Source organism: Muntiacus reevesi, chromosome X (genome assembly GCF_963930625.1).
Source record: "Muntiacus reevesi chromosome X, mMunRee1.1, whole genome shotgun sequence".
NCBI lineage: Eukaryota > Metazoa > Chordata > Mammalia > Artiodactyla > Cervidae > Muntiacus > Muntiacus reevesi.
In genome coordinates this window covers 135,071,486-135,092,478 of record NC_089271.1, presented here as the reverse complement: position 1 = coordinate 135,092,478, position 20,993 = coordinate 135,071,486, and the positions used below count along the sequence as shown (strand labels likewise).

Below are 20,993 nucleotides of genomic sequence, written 5' to 3'. Positions count from 1 at the left end.
GTAACTGATTAGAATTGCTAGACCAGTTAAACAAATTTCAATAATAAGCATATAGCAGTTACCACATACCTAATGCTTACCATGTGCCAGGCTATGATCTAAAATTTGAACACACATTGAATCATTTAAGCATCACAGCAATGTACAAAAGTTATTATTAAGTGACATAGTTACTTTTATCATCCCTGAATGAGAAAACAGGCACAAGAGCTTAAACAGTTTGCCCAAAGACAATGTAGAAAATTGTGGAGACAAGATTTGAACCAGTCTGGCTCCAGAATGCTGCGATACTCAACAGTACTACCTCTTAATAGAAAATTCAGTTCAGCAAGTGCTAGCTTAGTTCCTATATGCTGTGCTGTGCTTAGTTGCTCATTCAGATCTGATTCTTTGCGATTCCATGGACTGCAGCCTGCCAGGCTCCTCTGTCCATGGGATTCTCTAGGCAAGAATACTGGAGTGGCTTGCCATACCCTTCTCCAGGGGATCTTCCAGACCCAGGGATTGAACCCATGTCTCCTGCATTGCAGGCGGATTCTTTACCCTCTGAGCCACCAGAGAAATCCCTTCCTATATGCTACGCTGGTAGAAAATACAATTCTTATACTTAATAGGCTACATTTTCAACAGCAAACAAAATGTAGATACTCACGGTAAATGCTCTGACATCTAGTATGTGGCATGTAAGTCTTGTATGAAGACATGAATAAGTATGGCTCAAGATGAATAATAGAAAGTTAAAGTGGTCTGGGACAGTTAATTTGCCTTTCTAAGTAATGTACTTTCCTATGGACGACTGACTTGGCCTCTGGGGGAGAAGCGGGTTCCATGTGTTCTAAAATAAGCAGGTTACTTGGCTAATGTTCAAACTTTAAATAGGTATGTGGGTTACAGCTATTTTACCTGAACCAACTTAAAATTCCTTTGTGTTTTTGCATGATTTCAGCAGAGCTGAAAAAATTCACTTTTCTCTAAATGTTGTGAAGTTCAAATTTATTAATACTTGGCAAAATACTGTGAGGCTGACAGGAAGGGGATTCATAAGTATTGTATCATTCCTTTGTCAGGGTATTCTTTCTCTAGCAGGAAGTGTTATGACTTGCTCTGTAAAGTTGCAGTTGTAAGAAGAATGTTGGGTTTCCAGATTGGCAGTTCTGGGCGTGGGAGGTTCCTTCTATTAGTACTGTGAGAAACAGGTTTGCTCTCGTCCCAGAAGGGGAACTATTTTAATATTTCATTGGGCTCTAACTTTTATAGTATGGAATATTTAAGCAGAAATTGAGACATCTTGAAATCCATATTATGTGTTTGAGTAGTTACACATTTAGAGACACTTTCTAAATCTTATGTATTCAAATAGAAGCAAATTTTTAAAAGAAAATTTTGAAGCTTAGAATCTGACATTTTCTAAATATATATGTATATTCTGTATTTTCTTTATTTGGAGAATATTTTAGGGACTTTTTAATTTTAAAAAATTGGTTTTGTAGGCACTTCACTGGCAATCCAGTGGTTAGGACTTTGTCTTCTAATGCAGGGGGTGCTGGTTCGATCCCTTCCTGGGGAGCTAAAGTCCCACATGTCTCATGGCCAAAAAACCAAAACATAAAACAGAGGCAATATTGTAATACATTCAATACATGCTTTAAAAATGTTTTTAAAAGTTGGTTTTGTAATCCTAATTATATAGTTGTTTTTATCTAGTCAGATGCCCAAAGGTTTAAATGACAGATCCTTACTTTAATCTTGGAGGTGGGGCACAAGGGGATGGATTTACAAATGCCATTGAGCCCTGTTAAATGGTTTTTCGATAATCTGTGACATAGAAGTCTCATGACAAAATACGACAAACAGTTATCCTAGTGTTTATTCATACTTTCCAAAATAAATTGAAAATCACTGGTGATGAGATTCTGATAGTGTTAAATAGCATAGTAATGATACTGATTTCTGATGCTCACAGACTCCACCAGGGATTTCTATCACATAGTGGTCATATAAGCTTTATTTCTCTTATTTCAGAATAGCTGGTTATATAAATCTCGACTCCGAATCAAGGGTAACCTCTTAGTTGTTCTTACTACAACTCAAATGAAGTAAAAAGTGAAGAAACAAAAGAACCTAGTTTTCTCAATTAACAAGTACTTTATTTGAGAACATATAAGCAGAGTATGTGACACTACAGGAGGAAATTTCAATGACTAATAGAACCAACTTTCAGTTTAGCTCAAAGTCTAAGTTGAAATTTTATCTCTAGTGATTCTGAGCTGTACATCACAATATTTTGTTTTGAATTAACTAGTCTGATCTTGCCTTGTGAAAGATATATATCTGAAGGTTGCCCTTGGCTGCAGTGTTAATTTTCACTGAAAAGAGGAGAATGGAAATACTCTTCAGGTATGAAGGTTAGTTAATTTCATTAGAAGCAGATATGTCTTTTCATAAATCATTCAGATATTTTTGGAAAGTGTCAAAGTTTACTTAGGCAATGAGGAAGGGATTGGACCTTTTAAAAAAAGATCGGGATGGGGAATACATGTAAATCTATGGCTGATTCATGTCAATGTATGACAAAAACCACTACAATATTGTAAACTAATTAGCCTCTAACTAATAAAAATAAATGAAAAAAAAAAAGAATATGCTATTTCAATCCAAGGATTTAATGATTCTTAGCTTTGTAAAGATGGAGGAGAGGTATAACTTTGTTGTGTCTTTGGGCTTGATACAATATTCTTCATAACAGGAAATGGGGGCTTTTTGAATATGGTTAAGAGGTACATTAAATGCATACAACACTCTTGTCTGGCAAGAATTTAAAGAATGTCTTCAATATGACAATTGATTTGACTGTTTCTGTTGGAAAAATTATTAACTTATTTTTAAATAGTCATTGCTTAAACATCTTATCTTTTTTTACTAAGACAAAAAGAGGAAAGGAAACTTTTACTTAAAATGGAAGTATTTGATATTCCTCCAGGAAATGACACAGGATTGGGCACTCTTTGGGGTTTAAGTGACTCATAGATATCGGTACTTGAAAAAAAGATCAATTAGAATCTAGCTTATGCTAGATTCTAGAATAGAAGAGAGTTATTTCCAGAAGGTGAACTCATTTAATAGCTACGTAGGGTGAAATCATTCACTAGATGTCTGGGGTTTGCTTTAAAATAATTCAGGGAAAAGAGAGGGGATGAGAAAGAGGGAGAGGGAGAGCACACAGCTGAAGAGAGGACAGGTAAAGAAAATCAATGGGAAAATCCTGGTAAAAGTAGAGTCTCAATGATAGGATTGTGGGTGTTGTACAATTTTCTCTTCTGTATATCATAATAAAAATTTTAAGTATAGTTTTAGTTTGCAGCAATTTACATCTATTTCTAAATGATACTTTTATCTGTAAATTGCAGGTTTGTCAAAACATGATGTGTATTATTGTAAAGGTGAAATGTGCTGCTTGATTGTCAAAATTGTTGCCCAGCAAAAACTGTTTCTGAAAGAAAAAAAAACAACAATCTTTGTTTGACTTTCAGTTAAATTCAAAGGACAGGTTGCAAACATCTTGAAGAGTTTTGTAGTATCTTGAAGTATTAAACAGGAGTAGACAGTTAAATCATGCTAACAGGCCAAGTGCATGTGAAGAATGTGGGTGCACTATTATGTCTGAAGTGTTTTGTTCCCAGCTTTCTTTACAGAGTGTGCATTTTTGAAACCACGTGAGACAGCTATTTCGCCTGTATTATGTTTGTTCCCTTTCCCTACCTGCCAGCATCAATTTATTCAACAAACATTTTGTAAGGGCTTATTGTGAGCCAAGATACAAAGTCAAATAAGATACCAGACCTGCTTTCAAGGAACTCACAGCCTAGCAGAGGAGATAGAGAAGGAGATGGTTATCACACACTGAGGAGGGTACTGGAATGGGGTAAGGGGAGTCACTGGTCAGCAACCAGAACCCTATGCTGTGTCTCCTTTAAAACAACACAGACACAACAGTTGAGGTGGTTTAATTGATTGTAGGTATTGGAGAAATAGGGAGAAGACTAAGATGGCTCAGTTTAAGTCTGTGTGCCCCTGCCCCCATGTGTCACTGTACAAATAACAGCCTCCTTGGCTCCCCTGTCCCTCTTTTTTTTTTTTTTTTAATTTTATTTTATTAGTTGGAGGCCAATTACTTCACAACATTTCAGTGGGTTTTGTCATACATTGACACGAATCAACCATAGAGTTACACGTATTCCCCATCCCGATCCCCCCTCCCACCTCCCTCTCCACCCAACTCCTCTGGGTCCTCCCAGTGCACCAGGCCCGAGCACTCGTCTCATGCATCTCACCTGGGCTAGTGATCTGTTTCACCATAGATAATATACATGCTGTTCTTTTGAAACATCCCACCCTCACCTTCTCCCACAGAGTTCAAAAGTCTGTTCTGTACTTCTGTGTCTCTTTTTCTGTTTTGCATATAGGGTTATCATTACCATCTTTCTAAATTCCATATATATGTGTTAGTATGCTGTAATGTTCTTTATCTTTCTGACTTACTTCACTCTGTATAATGGGCTCCAGTTTCATCCATCTCATTAGAACTGATTCAAATGAATTCTTTTTAACGGCTGAGTAATATTCCATGGTGTATATGTACCACAGCTTCCTTATCCATTCATCTGCTGATGGGCATCTGTCCCTCTTAATAAACCTTCACCCTTCTCTTCTGCATCCGTGGGCCTTGGTGGAGCAGCATACACACAGAAGATAGCGATCTCTTCTTCACATCAACTAGTAAGCTAATGTTTAAGTGTCCTTGACATTTTTGGATCCAACCAAGGCAAAATTGCAGTTATATGCAGGCAGTTACTTGGCGTTATATACAAGGGAGAGTTAGCCTTCAGTCCTGATAGAACCTTCCAAAGTTCATTGCTCAATTAATTTGGAATTTGAAATGTATTTTGTCATGTAAATAGTAGGTACAATTTTTTTAAGGTCACTTTACAATTGTCCCTGAAATGGTATGCTATGTCACCAAAATGATGTTTTCCGGGTTTGTATTATTAGGATCTAAAGGAATTGTAGAAACATTGTTGCTAAATGTATCCAAATCAGCCAGCTGTTTTATTCTCTAGTTCCCACTCCTGTACAGCCTAACAGCATATATAAGTGTGTGTGCATGTGCACGCATGCTCAGTTGCTCATTCATGTCAGACGCTTTTTGACACTATGGACTGTAGCCCACCTGGTTCCTCTGTCCATGGAATTTTCCAGGCAAGAATACTGAAGTGGGTTGTCATTTCCTTCTCCAAGGGAACTCCTGACCCAGGGATTGAACCTGTATCTCCTGCATTGGCAGACAGATTCTTTACCACTGTGTTACCAGGAAAGTCCATATATAACAGTGCTTCATGGTAAAATACTGTCTTATTGGGAGTTATCTAGCGATGTCCTCTTGTGTAATTTTACCAATTTGTGACTGAAATGTCAGGTAGAATTACCAGAGGTTCTAGGCCGAAAAAGCAACCTAGCTAAGCAAAGTATGCACTACTTGTTGAATTTTGCTTTCATCATAGAAGCTTGTTCTCTACTTGACTGTAATGAGCAATTTTTAATAATGCTGAGGTGCTGGAATAATAAACAGTAATATATTTCACCACTTATTATGTCTGCTTTCATGTTTCCTAAACTTTCAGGGCTAGGAACCTGTGACTCAAAACAGGGAACCTGTGACACAGGTGAGACCATTTAGAGAGTAACTTGCTTGTGACTTTAAGAGCAACAGATGATTGAGAAAGATGATATCAACTCTTAAACTGCTACAGTTACTCCTTTACCAAGATTCCACTAAAGTTTTCTAAAAGGAAGCAAACAAAACTTCAAGCTGCAGTCACCTTGAGAAAATAGGCTATAAGGTTAAAAACTAATCACTAAAAACAAATAAACAAACAAAAAACTGGGTACCACAGGGATGGCTGTTGTGTGTTAAAAAAAAATCTTATACTCAAAATAAATCACACTGATACTTGAGTGTGTGCTTATATCTATACTAAATTATTAGCACTGATACAATGAGAATAGTTGTTTATAGTAGTTAGCATATAAGAGGCTGAAATTAAGCAATATTAAATACAGGGAAGCAGAAACATGTCATATATAGGAATGAATATGCCGCAAGAGAAGGTCAGCATTCTTGTCCTTATTTTTAAAAAGTCTGGCCTGTTTTTTGGTCAGTACCCACTTAACACCAATGTTTTGAAGAAAGAATGTTTAGAGCGCTTTCATATATAGTCCCTACTGAACCTGTTGCCGATAATCTGTATGTTTTACACGGTTCCAGTTTTGGTGATTTCAGTTCAAGGATTAATTGAATCCCTTCTTTAAATATTGAAAATGAATTAGCATTAGCTAGAAGGGTCCCTATCTTCATTTTCTGGCAACTTTTTATATTTCTCAATATCATGGTCACATTTGTTAAAAGTTTTGTTTTTTTGGCTGCACCTGGCAGCATGTGGGATCTTAGTTCCCTAACCATGAATCAAACCCATGCCCCCTGCAGTGGAGGCACAGGGTTCTAACCACTGGACAACCAGTGAATTCTTGGTTAGGAATTTTTAAATTATTTTCCATAGGGTATAATAGGCATGTGCCTTCTTTCCATAAAGCACTGTGTAGCCTCTTCGTTTTCATTTTTATTGTAAGAGTAGTTAATTACCTTCTCTCTCACATACTCTTTTTTTTTTTAATTTTACATTTACTGTACATCTCTGTTTTGGGCAAAGTCACTTAACTACCCTAAGTTTTTGTTTCTTCCCTAATTTCAGTAATCATTGGATGTTGGAAATACTGGGAATTAACACCACCCTCAGAACATTGCAGTTGGTTGGAATATGTTTTGAGGCATACTTCTGTACCCAGCATCCAGCAAAAGATTATCATTGTGGGAATATCCGAGAGGAAGATGAAGTTTAGATTCTGTTCTTGAGAAATAAACAATCTTGAAATAAGACATCAGAGCAAGTAATTAGAAAAGTATTTGTGTGCTGATGGTGAAAGAATGGTTGTCTTTGATGGGGGAAGATTATTCTGTTTGACCAAGTTTGAGGATCTGTGTGGAGGAGGCAGATGAACTGAATCTAGTAGGATAATGGATGTCCCAGCCAGACTGTCCTCATCCACTTATATAACTATAGGAGGATGTCTGTGATTAAATTGCTGAATTTTGTGGCAACATTCTAAATCCTGTGGGAGTTGAAGAGAAAGATCAGCAGGGGTGTGTAGTCATTGGGAAACATGGTTTGGGAGAGGATGAGGCTTCTGCTGAAACTTGAAGGATGAGTAGAATTTGGATAAGAAGATAAGAGGAATAAAGCAGAGGGCATTTTTAGTCTGAAAGGTAGATAATAGAGAGAGGGAGTTCTTACTAGGAGGGAGAGATAGAGGTAGTGGGGTCAGGATAAAACAGAAGGTACTGATGTAGGAGTCAGTAGGACATGTTCAGGAGGATGGTGCATGCTTATGTGTGCTTAGTCGCTTTAGTTGTGTCCAACTGTCTGCAAGCCTATGGACCATAGCCTGCCAGGTTCCTCTCTCCATGCGATTCTCCAGGCAAGAATACTGTAGTGGGTTGCCATTTCCTTCTCCACAGGAGGGTGGTAGTGATCAAAAAGCTAATTTTGAGTGTTGTTGAAAGGTTAAACTGGTTAGATGTAACTAGTAGGAACGCTAGAAGACCCGGGATACCCGGCAAAGTTTATTCAAGCCGTTTCAGCATAATAATTATAGCTTCCTGAAATGAGACTGACATGATCAAAATGGTTGTGAATCCTAGATGTGGACCTTTTTTGATTCAAGGTGTTTACTGAGAGGGAACTCTGCTCAGTGTTTTGTGGCAGCCTGGATGGGAAAAGAGTTTGGGGGAGAATGGATACATGTAAATGTATGGCTGGGTCCCTTTGCTGTCCACCTGAAACTATCACACTAGTTAAATCGGCTATGCCCCAATACAAGATAAAAAGTTTAAAAAGAAAATAAAAGATTTATTGAGAATACACTTGTGTCCCTGTGTTGTGCTAAGTGCTGTGGTGAATACAGAGATGAGTAAGCTGTGTTACTACTTAAATAAGTTTATAATCTTGTTGGGGAAATAAATTCATTCACTAAACTGTGATTGAGAAAGCTATAATACAGCATAACAATTGAGAATGCTGACTTTGGTGTCAGGTGGAGTTGGGTTGAGACCTAGGTCTTCCTCTCTTGAGCCATGTGACTGGGCAAGTTATTCAACTTCTGTAAGCCTGTTTGCTTTACTGTAAAATGGAAATAACAGTATTACGTGGTTCACAGAGTTTTTCTGAGAAGTAACTTTACATAATGTACAGCACAGTTCATTTAAATAAGTCGTCCTCCATAAATGTTAGCTGTTATAATATAAACTTACAATGATATGTTATTATATTATCTTAATTATGATTATTACCCACTCTGTAGCCACTGTGAGAGGGGCTGGAAATATGAGGATGAAGGCAAAGCAGTCCCTTCCATCAAAAAGCTTTTGTATAATAGTATTAAATGTTATCCTTGTGTGACTGTATTTTCCCATTCAAAAGTTAGTACGTATGATCTGACAGTAAGATATGTAAAATTAGAGCTATCTGAAAGGATTCATGCAGACTGTAATAGAGGAAAATATATAGTTTTGTGAGAGTCCTGGGAAAAGAGAATTTTTCCCTCAGGTGGGGACTGTCTAAAGAGGATTTTCTCAAAGATTCTTCTGAAGAGTAGATGGGAGAGTAGATGCCCTCATTGGGGCAGAGGTTATCTTTATAGAGTGTGATTCCAGGGTGTTCAGCGCATGTAATGGGAAGAAACATTGGAAGGATAGACAGGTATCAATACAGAAAGTGTGTAGGGTTCTTGGATGTTGTGCCGAAAAGTTGGGACTTGCTTTCTTAGGGAATGTACCTTAGATCTACTCTTCAGGAAGGTAGCAGCATAAAGATTACATAAAAGGGAGATAGGACTGTAGATAGATAGTCTAAAAGGTCTTTAGAAAAATCTAGACATGATAAAGGGCTATGATAATCCAAAGAGTCTAGTGATTTACTTCTATCTCCCTTTGTTTCTTGTGGCCAAACTTCTTGAGTTTATAAAGCTGGAGACTGAGGAAAGTTGAAAAGGAGACTGAATTTGACAGCAGAGGTGTTCGAAAAGGGGAGAAATAACATGGCAGTAAGTTCAAATGTAGACACTTAGACTTTCCTGATTGGGATTTTCCTCTCTGACCTTCCTTCTCCCTTGGCCAGAAGGTCAAGTCCAGATTTTGAGTCTCAGCCTTTTAAATTAGACCCTGACTCCTTCTGCTCCAACTGTGTTTGTCACATACCTTAGGCACAGTGCTCCAACCACACTATCTTTCTCTAGCGCCAGAATATCATCTTCTCTGTGCCTAGAGTGCCTTTACCAGTGATATATGTCTGAGGATATCCGCCTTATGTTTTAAGATAAAGTTCAAAAGTTACCTTCTCTGGAAAACTTTTCCTGAAGTCCATCACTGTCACCCCACCACTCAGTTACTAGCATGATGGCATTAATACTATGTCTTTGTTTTCCATCTTTGTCTCCTCTGGACAGTAAAGTCTTCTAGAGGAGACTTTGGATCCTAAATCTCTATATATGCAGCACCCAACACGGTGCCTGGTACATACTAAGCATTCACTTAAGGCTTGAATATAAATGAATAAATTGGGTGAGTATGATAGACATTCAAGCTGAAATCTTCACAAGTCGTTTGGAAACATGTCACTAGAGCTTGAGTAATCAGAGCTTTGGGTGAGCTTTAATTCAGAGGGTTGCATGCCCATCTGACTTGGAGACTAGTGCTGTTGACTTACCAGCTAGGGAGGAGGCACGGTGGCAGTTTCTGTTGGTACAGTTAGGTATGTGAAATGTGGGTGTTCTGAAGCATTGCCTGTTTTGGACAGAGGAAGGTGACAAATGCACAAATACAAATAATGTATTCTTCCATGTTTTATCCACCTTCTCTTCTTCATGATTTGAACTTATCAGCTTAACTGTGTGTGTATGACCAAATCGCTGATTTTAAGTCATCAGCCTCACTTTCCCAATTCTGTTTACCTGCTAGTGGCTGATGAATAGCCCCTGCTTTTATCTTTTAGTTCCTTTCAATTTCAAGAAAAAAATACAAAATTCATAATCAACTCTTGATTATCCATGGTTATTTTCCCACTGTGTGTGCCCTGCTGCCTGAGCCACGGTTGGTTGTGATTGACACAGATTAGTAAATTTAGTCTGCTGCATTCCTAAAGTGAATCGCTTTAGGGGATGAAAACAGGCTCTCTCTCTCTCTCCCCCCAACACACCCCTGCCGCCTCCACCCCCCATCAAATGCCTTTCAGAATTTGAGTAATTGTTTCAGGTAGTTCGTTGTAGGTACACCTTCCTCAGCAAAGATTTGTATTCAGGGTTTAAGTATAGTTAAATGACCCAGTGGAGTGGTTTCGTAATTGCTGTATTGTTAGTCAAACGCTGTAATTAGGGATGACTTCATAGGCATAAGATTCCTCTATGGGTGACGCCCTGAATTCAGACTCAGTTGTATACCATATCTTTTTATGAAAAAACAAACAGACAAGGTTTTGTTTGCTTTTGTTTCATTCCCTCATTTAAAAATCTGTTTTCCTGTCTCTCGATGTTTAAGCAGAGAGGTTTGCTTTTTTCTGCTGTTTTTCCCTTTATAGAGAGAAGGCCAGCACTGTAGCTAGGGAGGAAAACAGAATTTGGGACAAAGTGCTCTGCAGATGACAGAATTCAGAAAAATGGAGAAACCCTGGAAGCTTTTATCTTTGATTGGTATTTCATTTGGCTAAATTTAAATGGAGGGAAAATATATATTTCTTTCTTTTTTTAAAAAAATATCAGTGCCTGCTCTCTCTCCAAATGAAGTTCATTTTTTGTGGGAAGACAGACTGGGGAAAAGGACACATTTCAACATATTTCAACAGTCAGACTTTCTTTTTGCTTACCAATGACATACTGTGAAATTTTATTCAGCAATAATATTTATTTTTTACCTCTTCACCTTTCATTTTTCATTGCTCACAGAAAAAATAAACTGCAAAGTAGGAAGAATGTGACAGTATTGACAAGCTGTTAACTATTTTTTAAGTGGTCCTGATATAAAGTAAAAATTGGATTAAAAAAAAAAAAAAACTCTCCTGGCCATTCTTCAAGTTGTGTTTAGAAACTGGCCTGATGCAGGAGCCAAATTGACTCATGGGTAAATAGTGGCTGACAAATTTTCATTAGCCCCAGCCTTCTTAAATTACCTTGACTTAAAGGCTTATAGTTTTTATATATGAAGGAGATCTATCATACTCTGCAGTTGATAATTATAGAGCAAAAGATATAACTTTTCGTATATTTTATTTAAAAGGTTCTTAGTAGAACTCATACATAGCCTCTTAATTACTTAGGCATTGATTTGTTTCTCTTTTTCTTTCATTAAGGATTTGAAGTTGCTGTATAATGCTTTATGGTTTAGAGTGTGCCTTCACATGCCATCTTTAATCTTCATCAGGACCCTAGGGAAGTAGTTATTATGGCTGTTTTCAAAGGAGGAAACTGAGGCTTAGAAAGATTAAATAAACAAACTCATAGACACACTGCTAGGAGGTCGCAGAGCCGGGACACTGATTGATGTCTTCTGATTCCACATCTCTCAATCTTCCTGTGTTAACATACTACATCCTTGGGTGGGGAACAACAGTTTGCTGCAAGTATTCAGGATTCAGTCAAGGTGTTTATTGGGCAGTAACCATCTGTTTTGCTTCCTAAACCCCAATCTGGGATGTTTTACTTATTTTGAGAGAAAGAGTATAATGAATGCCCTATAAAGAGGGTAGAGTTTTCAGTAATTTTAATTTGTACAGTTTCTAAAATTCTGATGTTCCTGGCGGTCTTCCCTAAATTATTTAAATGTGATATTTTCTTCCAGGATGGTACTTAATTGCTTGATTCCATCAAGTACCCATAAGTAATCTTAAGGACAAACCTTTTTTTATTCATAGTGGGAAAAAATCTGCATTAAATAGCTAATTTGAATATTATGATTTTTGTCGATTGAGGTGTATATTGTGAGGCTTTTAAACTTTACATTGGATTTCTTAGTTTTAGTCCAGGTGCTTCAGGGTAGCATTTATTTATTTACTTTCAGATTATTATAAATAAACAAAATGGAGTTTATTTAAGTGGGAGATTCCTGAATTAAACTATGTTGTTATCCTGAACTAAACAAATATTCTTTGTGTAATATGTGCGTGTTACAGTTCTTTTCATTCTTAGTTGTGCCTCTTCTTGTCTCCTGTAGCTGAAAAATCTGAGCTATCAGTGTAAAAGGGGTCGCTTTAGGCTTTCATTATGGTATTTAGACAGGAATAAGAAATTAGGAAACTTGAAAGTGTATTTTGGGTTTTTTTTTAATGATGTGTTTTGTTAATTTTTTTTTAAGTAAGCATGTGCCTTGAAAGCATTTCTATGAGATGTTATGTATATCCTAATTTTGCAGGATGAACAAAAGTGCTACTTTTTTGGCCTGCTTGAGATGAAATTAATAATCCTTAAAGTCTTCAGAGTCTTTCCCCCGTCTGTACCTTTTATTGCAACCACTAATTCACTTTGTGTCAAATTGTAATTATCTACATCTTTGTCTTCCCCAGATTGTAAATTCTTTGAGGACAGGAACTAGACATATAACAGAGGCCTGGGTAAAAGTGTATGAGGATAGAAGTGCATATGTGTTGAGGGATGGGTATAAAGAAGAGGGAAGAGATTTCTACCTGTTAGCCCTGCTACCTGCAAAGGAGAGAAGTGGGAGAGAAGGACTGATTCAGAACCCACCGGTTAGCCAGAATGAAAGGTGCTGCAGGTTGGGGTTGGGGGTGGATATGGGTTGGGTGGGAGGTAAATGTCCAGAACCACTTTTGCCTAATTTTCTCTTTTATAGAAGTGATATAACAGTATAAGAATAATACATTCTTTAAAAAAACATATATTTTAGATTATTATTGACTCACAAATTGTCCAAATTAGATGGAAACTTTAGAAATAAAGGAGAGGCCACTTGTTTTCAATTTTCTGAGAGTCTCACTTTCAAACTTTCTGTGCCATTGTTCTGTGTGATGTCATTACTAGAGAGGGGCAATTATTTCACATTGAAAACATGATTACTTAAAATATGTGTAAAGAAAACTAGAGTGAAACCTGTAGAGTGTTTTGATAATCAGAAGTGTTGAACATCATATTAGTAAAGTATAGAATATTTTTAAAAGTACCATCAGCAGATTGCAGGCTAACTTAGGCAAAATCATTTTTTACTCTCCAAATCTTGAAAATGACTGCCTTCGTATCCAACTGAAGATCTTTCTTTACCCTATAGATCCCGAGACTGCTCTGAAAGGTGTTTTTTACACAGCTTATCTACTGAGAAGTTGTCCATCTAGTGACATATTAACACTAGAGGTAAGAAGCTTTATAAACAGACAAGTTTTTGAAAAGTCTGCTTTTATTTATTTATTTATTTAAATATGAGTCATTATAGATGTGAAATGTATTAGGGTGGAAACATGAATAGTATCATATGGTCATTTAAAATCTTTGCAGGGATTTGAGAAACCTGAGTTTGAATTCTAAAGGAGTAAGAATATTTACCTCAAGACTGTTATGAGGGTTCAGAGAATTAGTAGGAATATGAATTTATCTGATGTAGGGCTTGGCACATAGTTGTTGAATGGATGAATTTATGAAAGTACTTTTTTGTTGAGTCCCTTACTATATGACTGGGACTATGGTTAGTTCTAGAAGTGACAATGGTGGGTGTGCAAAAGACAGATGTGGTCCACTCTCTTTTGAATTCTTCTGTATTAAATATTAGGCATCATGGCAAACAGAAGAGTTGGCAAGTAATTTTTTAACTTTTAATAAAAATGTTTAAAATAAATAAATATAAGATCTCAAATTTGCTTTTCATATAGTTTTTGAACTTTAACAGGCAACACATTTAGGGCAGTGAAACTATCCTTATGATACTACAATGGCATCCATTTTGTATATACAAAATGCATAGTATGTACAATACCAAGAGTGAGCCTAATGTGAACTGTTGACTTAGGTGACAATGATGTGTCAAAGAAGGTTCATCAGTTGTAACAAATATATCACTGATGAAGGATGTTCATAATGAGGGAGGCTGTGAGAGTGTTAGGGCAGGGGGTATATGGAAACTAAATTCTCTGCTTTTTGCTCAGTTCTGCTAAAAAGTAAATTTCTTTAAAAAGATTATGTATGTGAAAGTCGCTCAGTCATGTCCAACTCTTTGCGACCCCATGGACTAGAGCTTGCCAGGCTCTTCTGTCCATGGAATTCTCTGGGCAAGAATACTGGAGTGGGTTGCCATTTCCTTCTCCAAGAGTTAAAAACATTAAATGAGAAAAAAAAGAAAAAGAAAAAGGCAACAAATAATCATGTGCACTTCCTTCTGTCTAAAAGTTGTTAATAGGTTTGTATGTGAGAATTTTCCATTGTAGTACAGACCTCCTTTTTCAATTGCAGGAATCAGTCAAGATTTTCTGTAAAGGTCCCCTCATAAATATTGTATGCCAAGAGGCAAAATAAAAATATTATATTATTAATCTCAAGGATTTAAATATTGTTCCCACAAATTTTTACTGACAACATTAAAAAAATAATAACTATTTGAGTACTTTTTTTGGTACTACAACTGTACTGATGAGAAAAATGGAATTCCTTTTTTTTTTTTCTGGGATAACATTTCATTTTATTGAAGTTCAAACATTTGACAGCAGATGTTTATCTGAAAAAAAGCCATACAGAAATAAGCAGTGGTCCAGATTGGGCCCACAGACCATAGTTTGCCAAGCCTTATTTGTTGGTTAAATAGGTAAAATAGGGCCAAATCAAGAAGAGTATAAGCTCAAATAATATTAATAAGTTGTGTACACAAAGATGTGTTGATAAGCATGCTCTTGTGTGTTTCTGTATCAAACCCCAAAATAATTTGTTTTAGTTGATTCACTCTTTAATGGGGATGATTGGTAGCTGTTAGTATGCTCCTATTTGAAAATAAGGTTTTCCACAGTGAATGACTTTTAAATGACTTAAGGGGAAAAAATGGTAACTATGTGAGGTGATAGATGTGTTCACTTACTTTATTGTGGTTAAGTTACTATATATTTCACAATATATGTATGTATCAAGTTATTATGGTGTACAGCTTAAACTTACACAATATTATATCACATATCTCAGTAAAGATGGAAAAAATGGAACTAGCCAATAAGATAGATGCTAATTCAAGAAGTTATTTATTTATTTATTTATTTATTTATTTATTTATTTTTTGGCCACAGCATGTGGCATACAGGATCTTAGTTCCCCCTCCAGGGACTGAGCCTGTGTCCCTTGCAGTGGACTGCCAGGGAAGTCCTAAAAAAGTTATATTTTACTTGAATCTTTAGTCATATAATTTTGACTTAGTTTTGGCTCATATAACCAAGAATCTATCATTGCTTGCTACCTTGCCCCTTCTTTACATTCTTTGAATGTAGCATAAGACTTTGTCTTTGAAAGGAAGATTGAGAAGTATTTTTGTCTGAAGAGCTTTTGACCAATGATAATTTCTCTTTTGTTTTCTTCATTATGGCTGTATCTAGAAGTATGGGAACCTATTCAGATAGTTCCAGTAGTTTGAATTTCTGTCTAAATTACCCCTAAAATGAGAGTTTACAGGATTGCTTGTAATATATTCATCACAAATTTTTTGTCTTAAAATTTTTTTCTTCCAGTTTTATAGATACAATTGACATGCAGCATTCTAGAAATTTAAGGTGAACAGCAAAATGATTTATATACATCATGAAAGGATTACCACAATAAATTTAGTAAATAGGCATTATCTCATATAGATACAAAATAAAATAAAAAAATGTTTTTCCTTTTGATGAGAACTCTTAGGATTTGCTCTCTTAACAACTTTCACATTATAGTTATCATGTTGTACTTATCCCTAGTACTTACTTATAACTGGGAATTTATACCTTTTGACTGCCTTCATCCAGTTCCCTATCTTCTGGTAACCCCCTGCATCTTGTAACCACCAATCTCATCTCCTTTTCTGTCAGTTTGTTTTTGAAGCATAATTGACCCACAACACTGTTAGTTCTTGTTACTTAACATAGTGATTTGATATTTCTGTACACTCCAAACTGATCACCAGGATAAGTCTAGTTTTAATTATGTCACCACACAAAGATATTAGTTATTTACTATATTTCCCACACTGTGCATTTCATGCCTGTTACTCAGTTATTTTTCAGTTTATAATTGGAAGTTTGTACCTCTTCACCTTCCTCACTTCTTTCTTCCCCCTCTCCCCTCCCATCTTGCATCTACCTGTTCTCTTCATCTGTAACTGTTTTCAAGTCTTAAACCTTTTTGGTTTCTCTTTAGATCTTTAAATGGATGAGATGGCTACCACTCAGATTTCCAAAGATGAGCTTGATGAACTCAAAGAGGCCTTTGCAAAAGTTGGTGAGTTGTTCTTTTGTAGGGTAACTATGGTAAAGCAATGTTTATTTGGCACTAATCAAAGTTATTTCTCTGAAAAATTATGTGAATGGTTAATCAGGAAACTAGTTAAAATCAATGGAATAAAGTTCTAGAAGCAACACTTTAAACTGTGTCATTGCTAATTATAGCTAGTATCTAATATGGTGAAAGGTTTTTAGTCCAGGGTCCCATTCTTTAACTGGAGGCTGCTGTGGCTCCTGAAATTTGTAGACAAATTTTGTTTTACCATATTATTCTGAGGAGAGGATTTGAAACTTTCACTATATTCTCAAAGAGCCAACTGACCCCCCAAAATGTTAAAAACCATTAGATGATGTTGTGCCTGTGTGCGTGCTTGTGTGCATGTGTGCATGTGCATGCTTGGTCATGCAGTTGTGTCTGACTCTTTGCAACCCCATGGACTCTAGCTCACCAGGCTGCTCTGCCCATGTAATTTTCCAGGCAATGATACTGGTGTGGATTGTCATTTCCTACTCCAAGTGATCTTCCTGACCCACTTGGGAAGCTGGGATGATAGTTTACTTTTAATTAACATGGCTTTACTGTCTTTTTCATGGATGTATTGTGCCTTTGGATAATGCACACTGTTCTACCTTCTTGAATTAGCATATGTATAAGATGGGAAGGATTATCATACCGTTTGGCTTATCCTTTAACATCATATAACATGTCTTCAAATTTAGCAGATATGGAAGCAATTTATAGTATTTACATTCCATTATTTCAGTGCTCAGGTCAAGTCAGTGAAGATAATGAGAAAACAGAGTAAGACCTGATTATTGATGTGTGTACTCAACAGGTGCTTTCAGAGGGAGAGTATTGCTGTTTGATATCTTCTTGATTAAAGGGTATGAAGTTAAATCATGATGATTTGTTAGTTAAACCAGAATCTACTCTTTGACCTGTGTTGTAAACCCCATTAGTGAAAAGTGAGGAAATACACATCTCTTGTTGCTGTTGTTCAGTCACTCAGTCATGTCCGACTCTTTGTGACCCCATGGACTGCATCATGCCAGGCTTCCTTGTCCTTCACTATCTCCTGGAATGTGCTCAAACTCATGTCCATTGAATTGGTGATGCCATCCAACCACCTCATCCTCTGTCACCCCCTTCTTCTCTTGCCTTCAATCTTTCCCAGGATCACGGCCTTTTCCAGTGAGTCAGCTCTTTGCATCAGGTGGCCAAAGTATTGGAGCTTCAACTTCAGCATCAGTCCTTCCAATGAATATTCAGGGTTGATTTCCTTTAGGACTGACTGGTTTAATCTCCTTGCTGTATTCCCATATATTTGTGAGTATGTTCTATGAAGGCATTTGGTAATAACAACATGCCTTGGGAAAGGTAATGACAGCCCCACCTGATCCCCTCCCCAACAGCCAGAGTGACTATTCATAGTCCCATCAGAATTCTAACTAGGAAAAAATAGTCCTGAATCTTTAACATGACTATGTGTGTGTATGAAAAAAAAAAGACAGTTAACTTGCCATAGATACCACTTACTGGACTACTCAATGTAGTTCAAATATTCAATATCAGATTGATTATGGAAAACAGCAGGTGGATTCCTGGCTGGAAGACTGTTTAAATCACATTTTTCTGTAGAAATTGTTTTTTTCTTTTTTTAATCGTTGTTTCCTTTGAACTTTCTGTTTTATTTTTATTCATCTTCAGTGTTGGGGGCAGTTTAATTTTGTTGTTGTTGTTGTTGTTATCCATTTTATTTTATTTTTTGAATTTATTTTTAATTGGACGATAATTGCTTTACAATGTTGTATTGATTTCTGCCTAATTTGTTTTTTTTTTTTATTGTTGGAATTTTGATGTGGGTACCTTATTATTGTTATTACTTAATCTTCAAGGCCTCACCTCCTCAAATCAGTGTTTACTGTTGAATACTGTTCTCATGTGCAGCATCTTAGAAATATTTGTGTGAAATATTTTTAAAAAATCAAAGTTAATTCAAATATTATTTACCTGATGGCACTGGAATAGTTTTGTCAGTAAAAGAGCTTAATTGCTCTTTTAAAGCTTAATGATATAAAAAGAGTTGACCAATTATCTCCAAGGAGGAAATGAGACTAAATTGGGCTAATGAGGGATCAATTAGAACTTGGACTGCAAGAAACGGTCATTGTGGAACTACTGTCTTACTTTAAATCATATATCTTGGAGGGTTTAGGGTAGGCAAAGACCTTCTCAAAGCTGAGAGATTGGACCATGTATCTTATTGAAGCCCTACCAGGCATATATTCTGTGATATGTAGACTCTTATCACTCTGTATGCTATAAACAGGAATTCTGGAGTCCAAAATTTTTACCTGTTCCACATAGTATTCTTTGTATTCCCCCTCAGTATCTAGCTCACTGTTGTATGCATTTAGTTTTCTATACATAAATAATTGAATTCTAAGGAATGATACATAGTTTTTTCATGTATTAGGACTTTGTCTTTGTGACAAAGGTTCTTTGTTATGAAGATTTTCATCATGGCAGAATTTACTGCTGAAGGATTTGGCCATTACAGTATAACACATAAAATTTGTATTTTTCAGCATCTTAAAAGCTGTGTATAGTCTTTCAGAAAAATGTTTAAAGACCCAGCTGAATCTAGATTTTCCTTTAAAATCTTTGTAGTTTTTAGTTATTCTTATTTACAGGGCCCTTAGGCAACTATCAAAGGTATTATGGAAATCTTTTTTTTTCTTCATTCAGGGAAACTTGACTTTAAAAACAAGCTCCATAACTTATTTCCCTGACAAGGACAATTCTTTCTTATGGGGAGGGAAGGAAGGACTACTTTATCTCAGTTCAATTGTGACAAAATATGGAAATCATTATATGATTTTCCCCATCTATTAACAATAATAGCCTTGATTATCTCTTTAGAAATTCAGCAAGATCATAGTGTATGGAGAAAATCTCTGTAATTACCACTAATCATGGGTTTTGTTCAATTAATAGTGCTTTAAAATTCTCTTTACTAGCAATAAAAATCGAGTACTAAGATTTAAAGTTCTCCTTTCACTCATTTTCTGCACCTGCTTAATGTTAAGTTCCAAGCAGTATATTTTCATCTAATTATTTTCATTTTTTCAATATTTGTTTCCAGTATTTCTCATTGGGATAGCAGAAGCCTTGGCTTTCATTTTTTCTTACATCGTGATGTTTCTGTTTTAATTTAAATGCTGCAAGGCTGCATAAATTCATTCTAAAGAAGAATATATAAAGCTTTTCAGAACACTTAGGAAGTAAATATTTTACGAAGTAGAAAATGCCTATTACATTCTGAAACTTTAATCTTGTTAGGGAAACTAGAGGTCATTTGAATGATTACTTGTCATAAAGGTAAATTCATGTAACATAGAACTTCTCAGATTGGCTTTAGTCCTGCAAACACTTACATCTGAATTTTTTTCTCTCCTAAACAGTAGCCACTCTGCTTTAAACAAACAAACAAAACAAAACAGGAATTCTACACTTTTGAAGTTAAAGAATAATGGGGTTTCATAAGTGACTAGGAATATTGTGGGTATATTCTTTTGAGGCTGCACACCAAACTAAGCCAAAATTTTCTGGTTATGGTGATTGTAGCTGTACCAGATTTTCTCATCTCAGGAAGTTAACTGATTTCAAATTACTTGATATTCTCTAGTATATAAAAACCACATCCAGATGATGTGATGAAAAGTACAGTGGTTTCATTTAATTTACTTTTAGTATTCAATAAAATGACACTAGTGCATATTTGTTTAAATATGGCTTAAAAAATGACAACAAGCCAGAAGGGAATGGCAGGACATACTTAAAGTGATGAAAGAGAAAAACCTACAGCTCAGATTACTGTACCCAGCAAGGTTCACATTCAGATATGAAGGAGAAATCAAAAGCTTTACAGACAAGCAAAAGCTGAGAGAATTCAGCACCACCAAACCAGCTCTCCAACAAGTGCTAAAGGATCTTCTCTAGACAGGAAACACAAAAAGGGAGTATAAACTCGAACCCAAAACAACAAAGTAAATGGCAACGGGATCATACTTATAAATAATTACCTTAAATGTGAATGGGTTTAATGCCCCAACCAAAAGACAAAGACTGGCTGAATGGAAAAAAAAACAAGACCCCTATATATGTTGCCTACAACAGACCCAGCTCAAAACAAGGGACACATACAGACTGAAAGTGAAGGGCTGGAAAAAGATATTCCAAGCAAATAGAGACCAAAAGACAGCAGGAGTAGCAATAGTCATATCAGATAAAATAGACTTTAAAACAAATGCTGTGAAAAGAGACAAAGAAGGACACTACATAATGATTAAAGGATCAATCCAAGAAGAAGATATAGCAAT

The 20,993-nt window shown here is 36.1% G+C and overlaps 1 protein-coding gene across 2 annotated transcripts in view; it reads left to right on the top strand.

Moving 5' to 3' along the window:
- LOC136153283 (plastin-3) overlaps positions 1-20,993 on the top strand; it is a 91,180-nt gene that overhangs the window by 28,025 nt on the left and 42,162 nt on the right. Inside the window, exons 2-3 of one of the 2 annotated variants that reach the window (XM_065914928.1) lie at positions 13,439-13,521; positions 16,528-16,608. In XM_065914928.1, the coding sequence (XP_065771000.1) occupies positions 16,536-16,608 (73 nt within the window). In that variant the 5' untranslated portion in view covers positions 13,439-13,521; positions 16,528-16,535. The remainder of the gene's footprint in view (positions 1-13,438; positions 13,522-16,527; positions 16,609-20,993) is intronic. The other variant, XM_065914930.1, reaches the window with a different exon arrangement.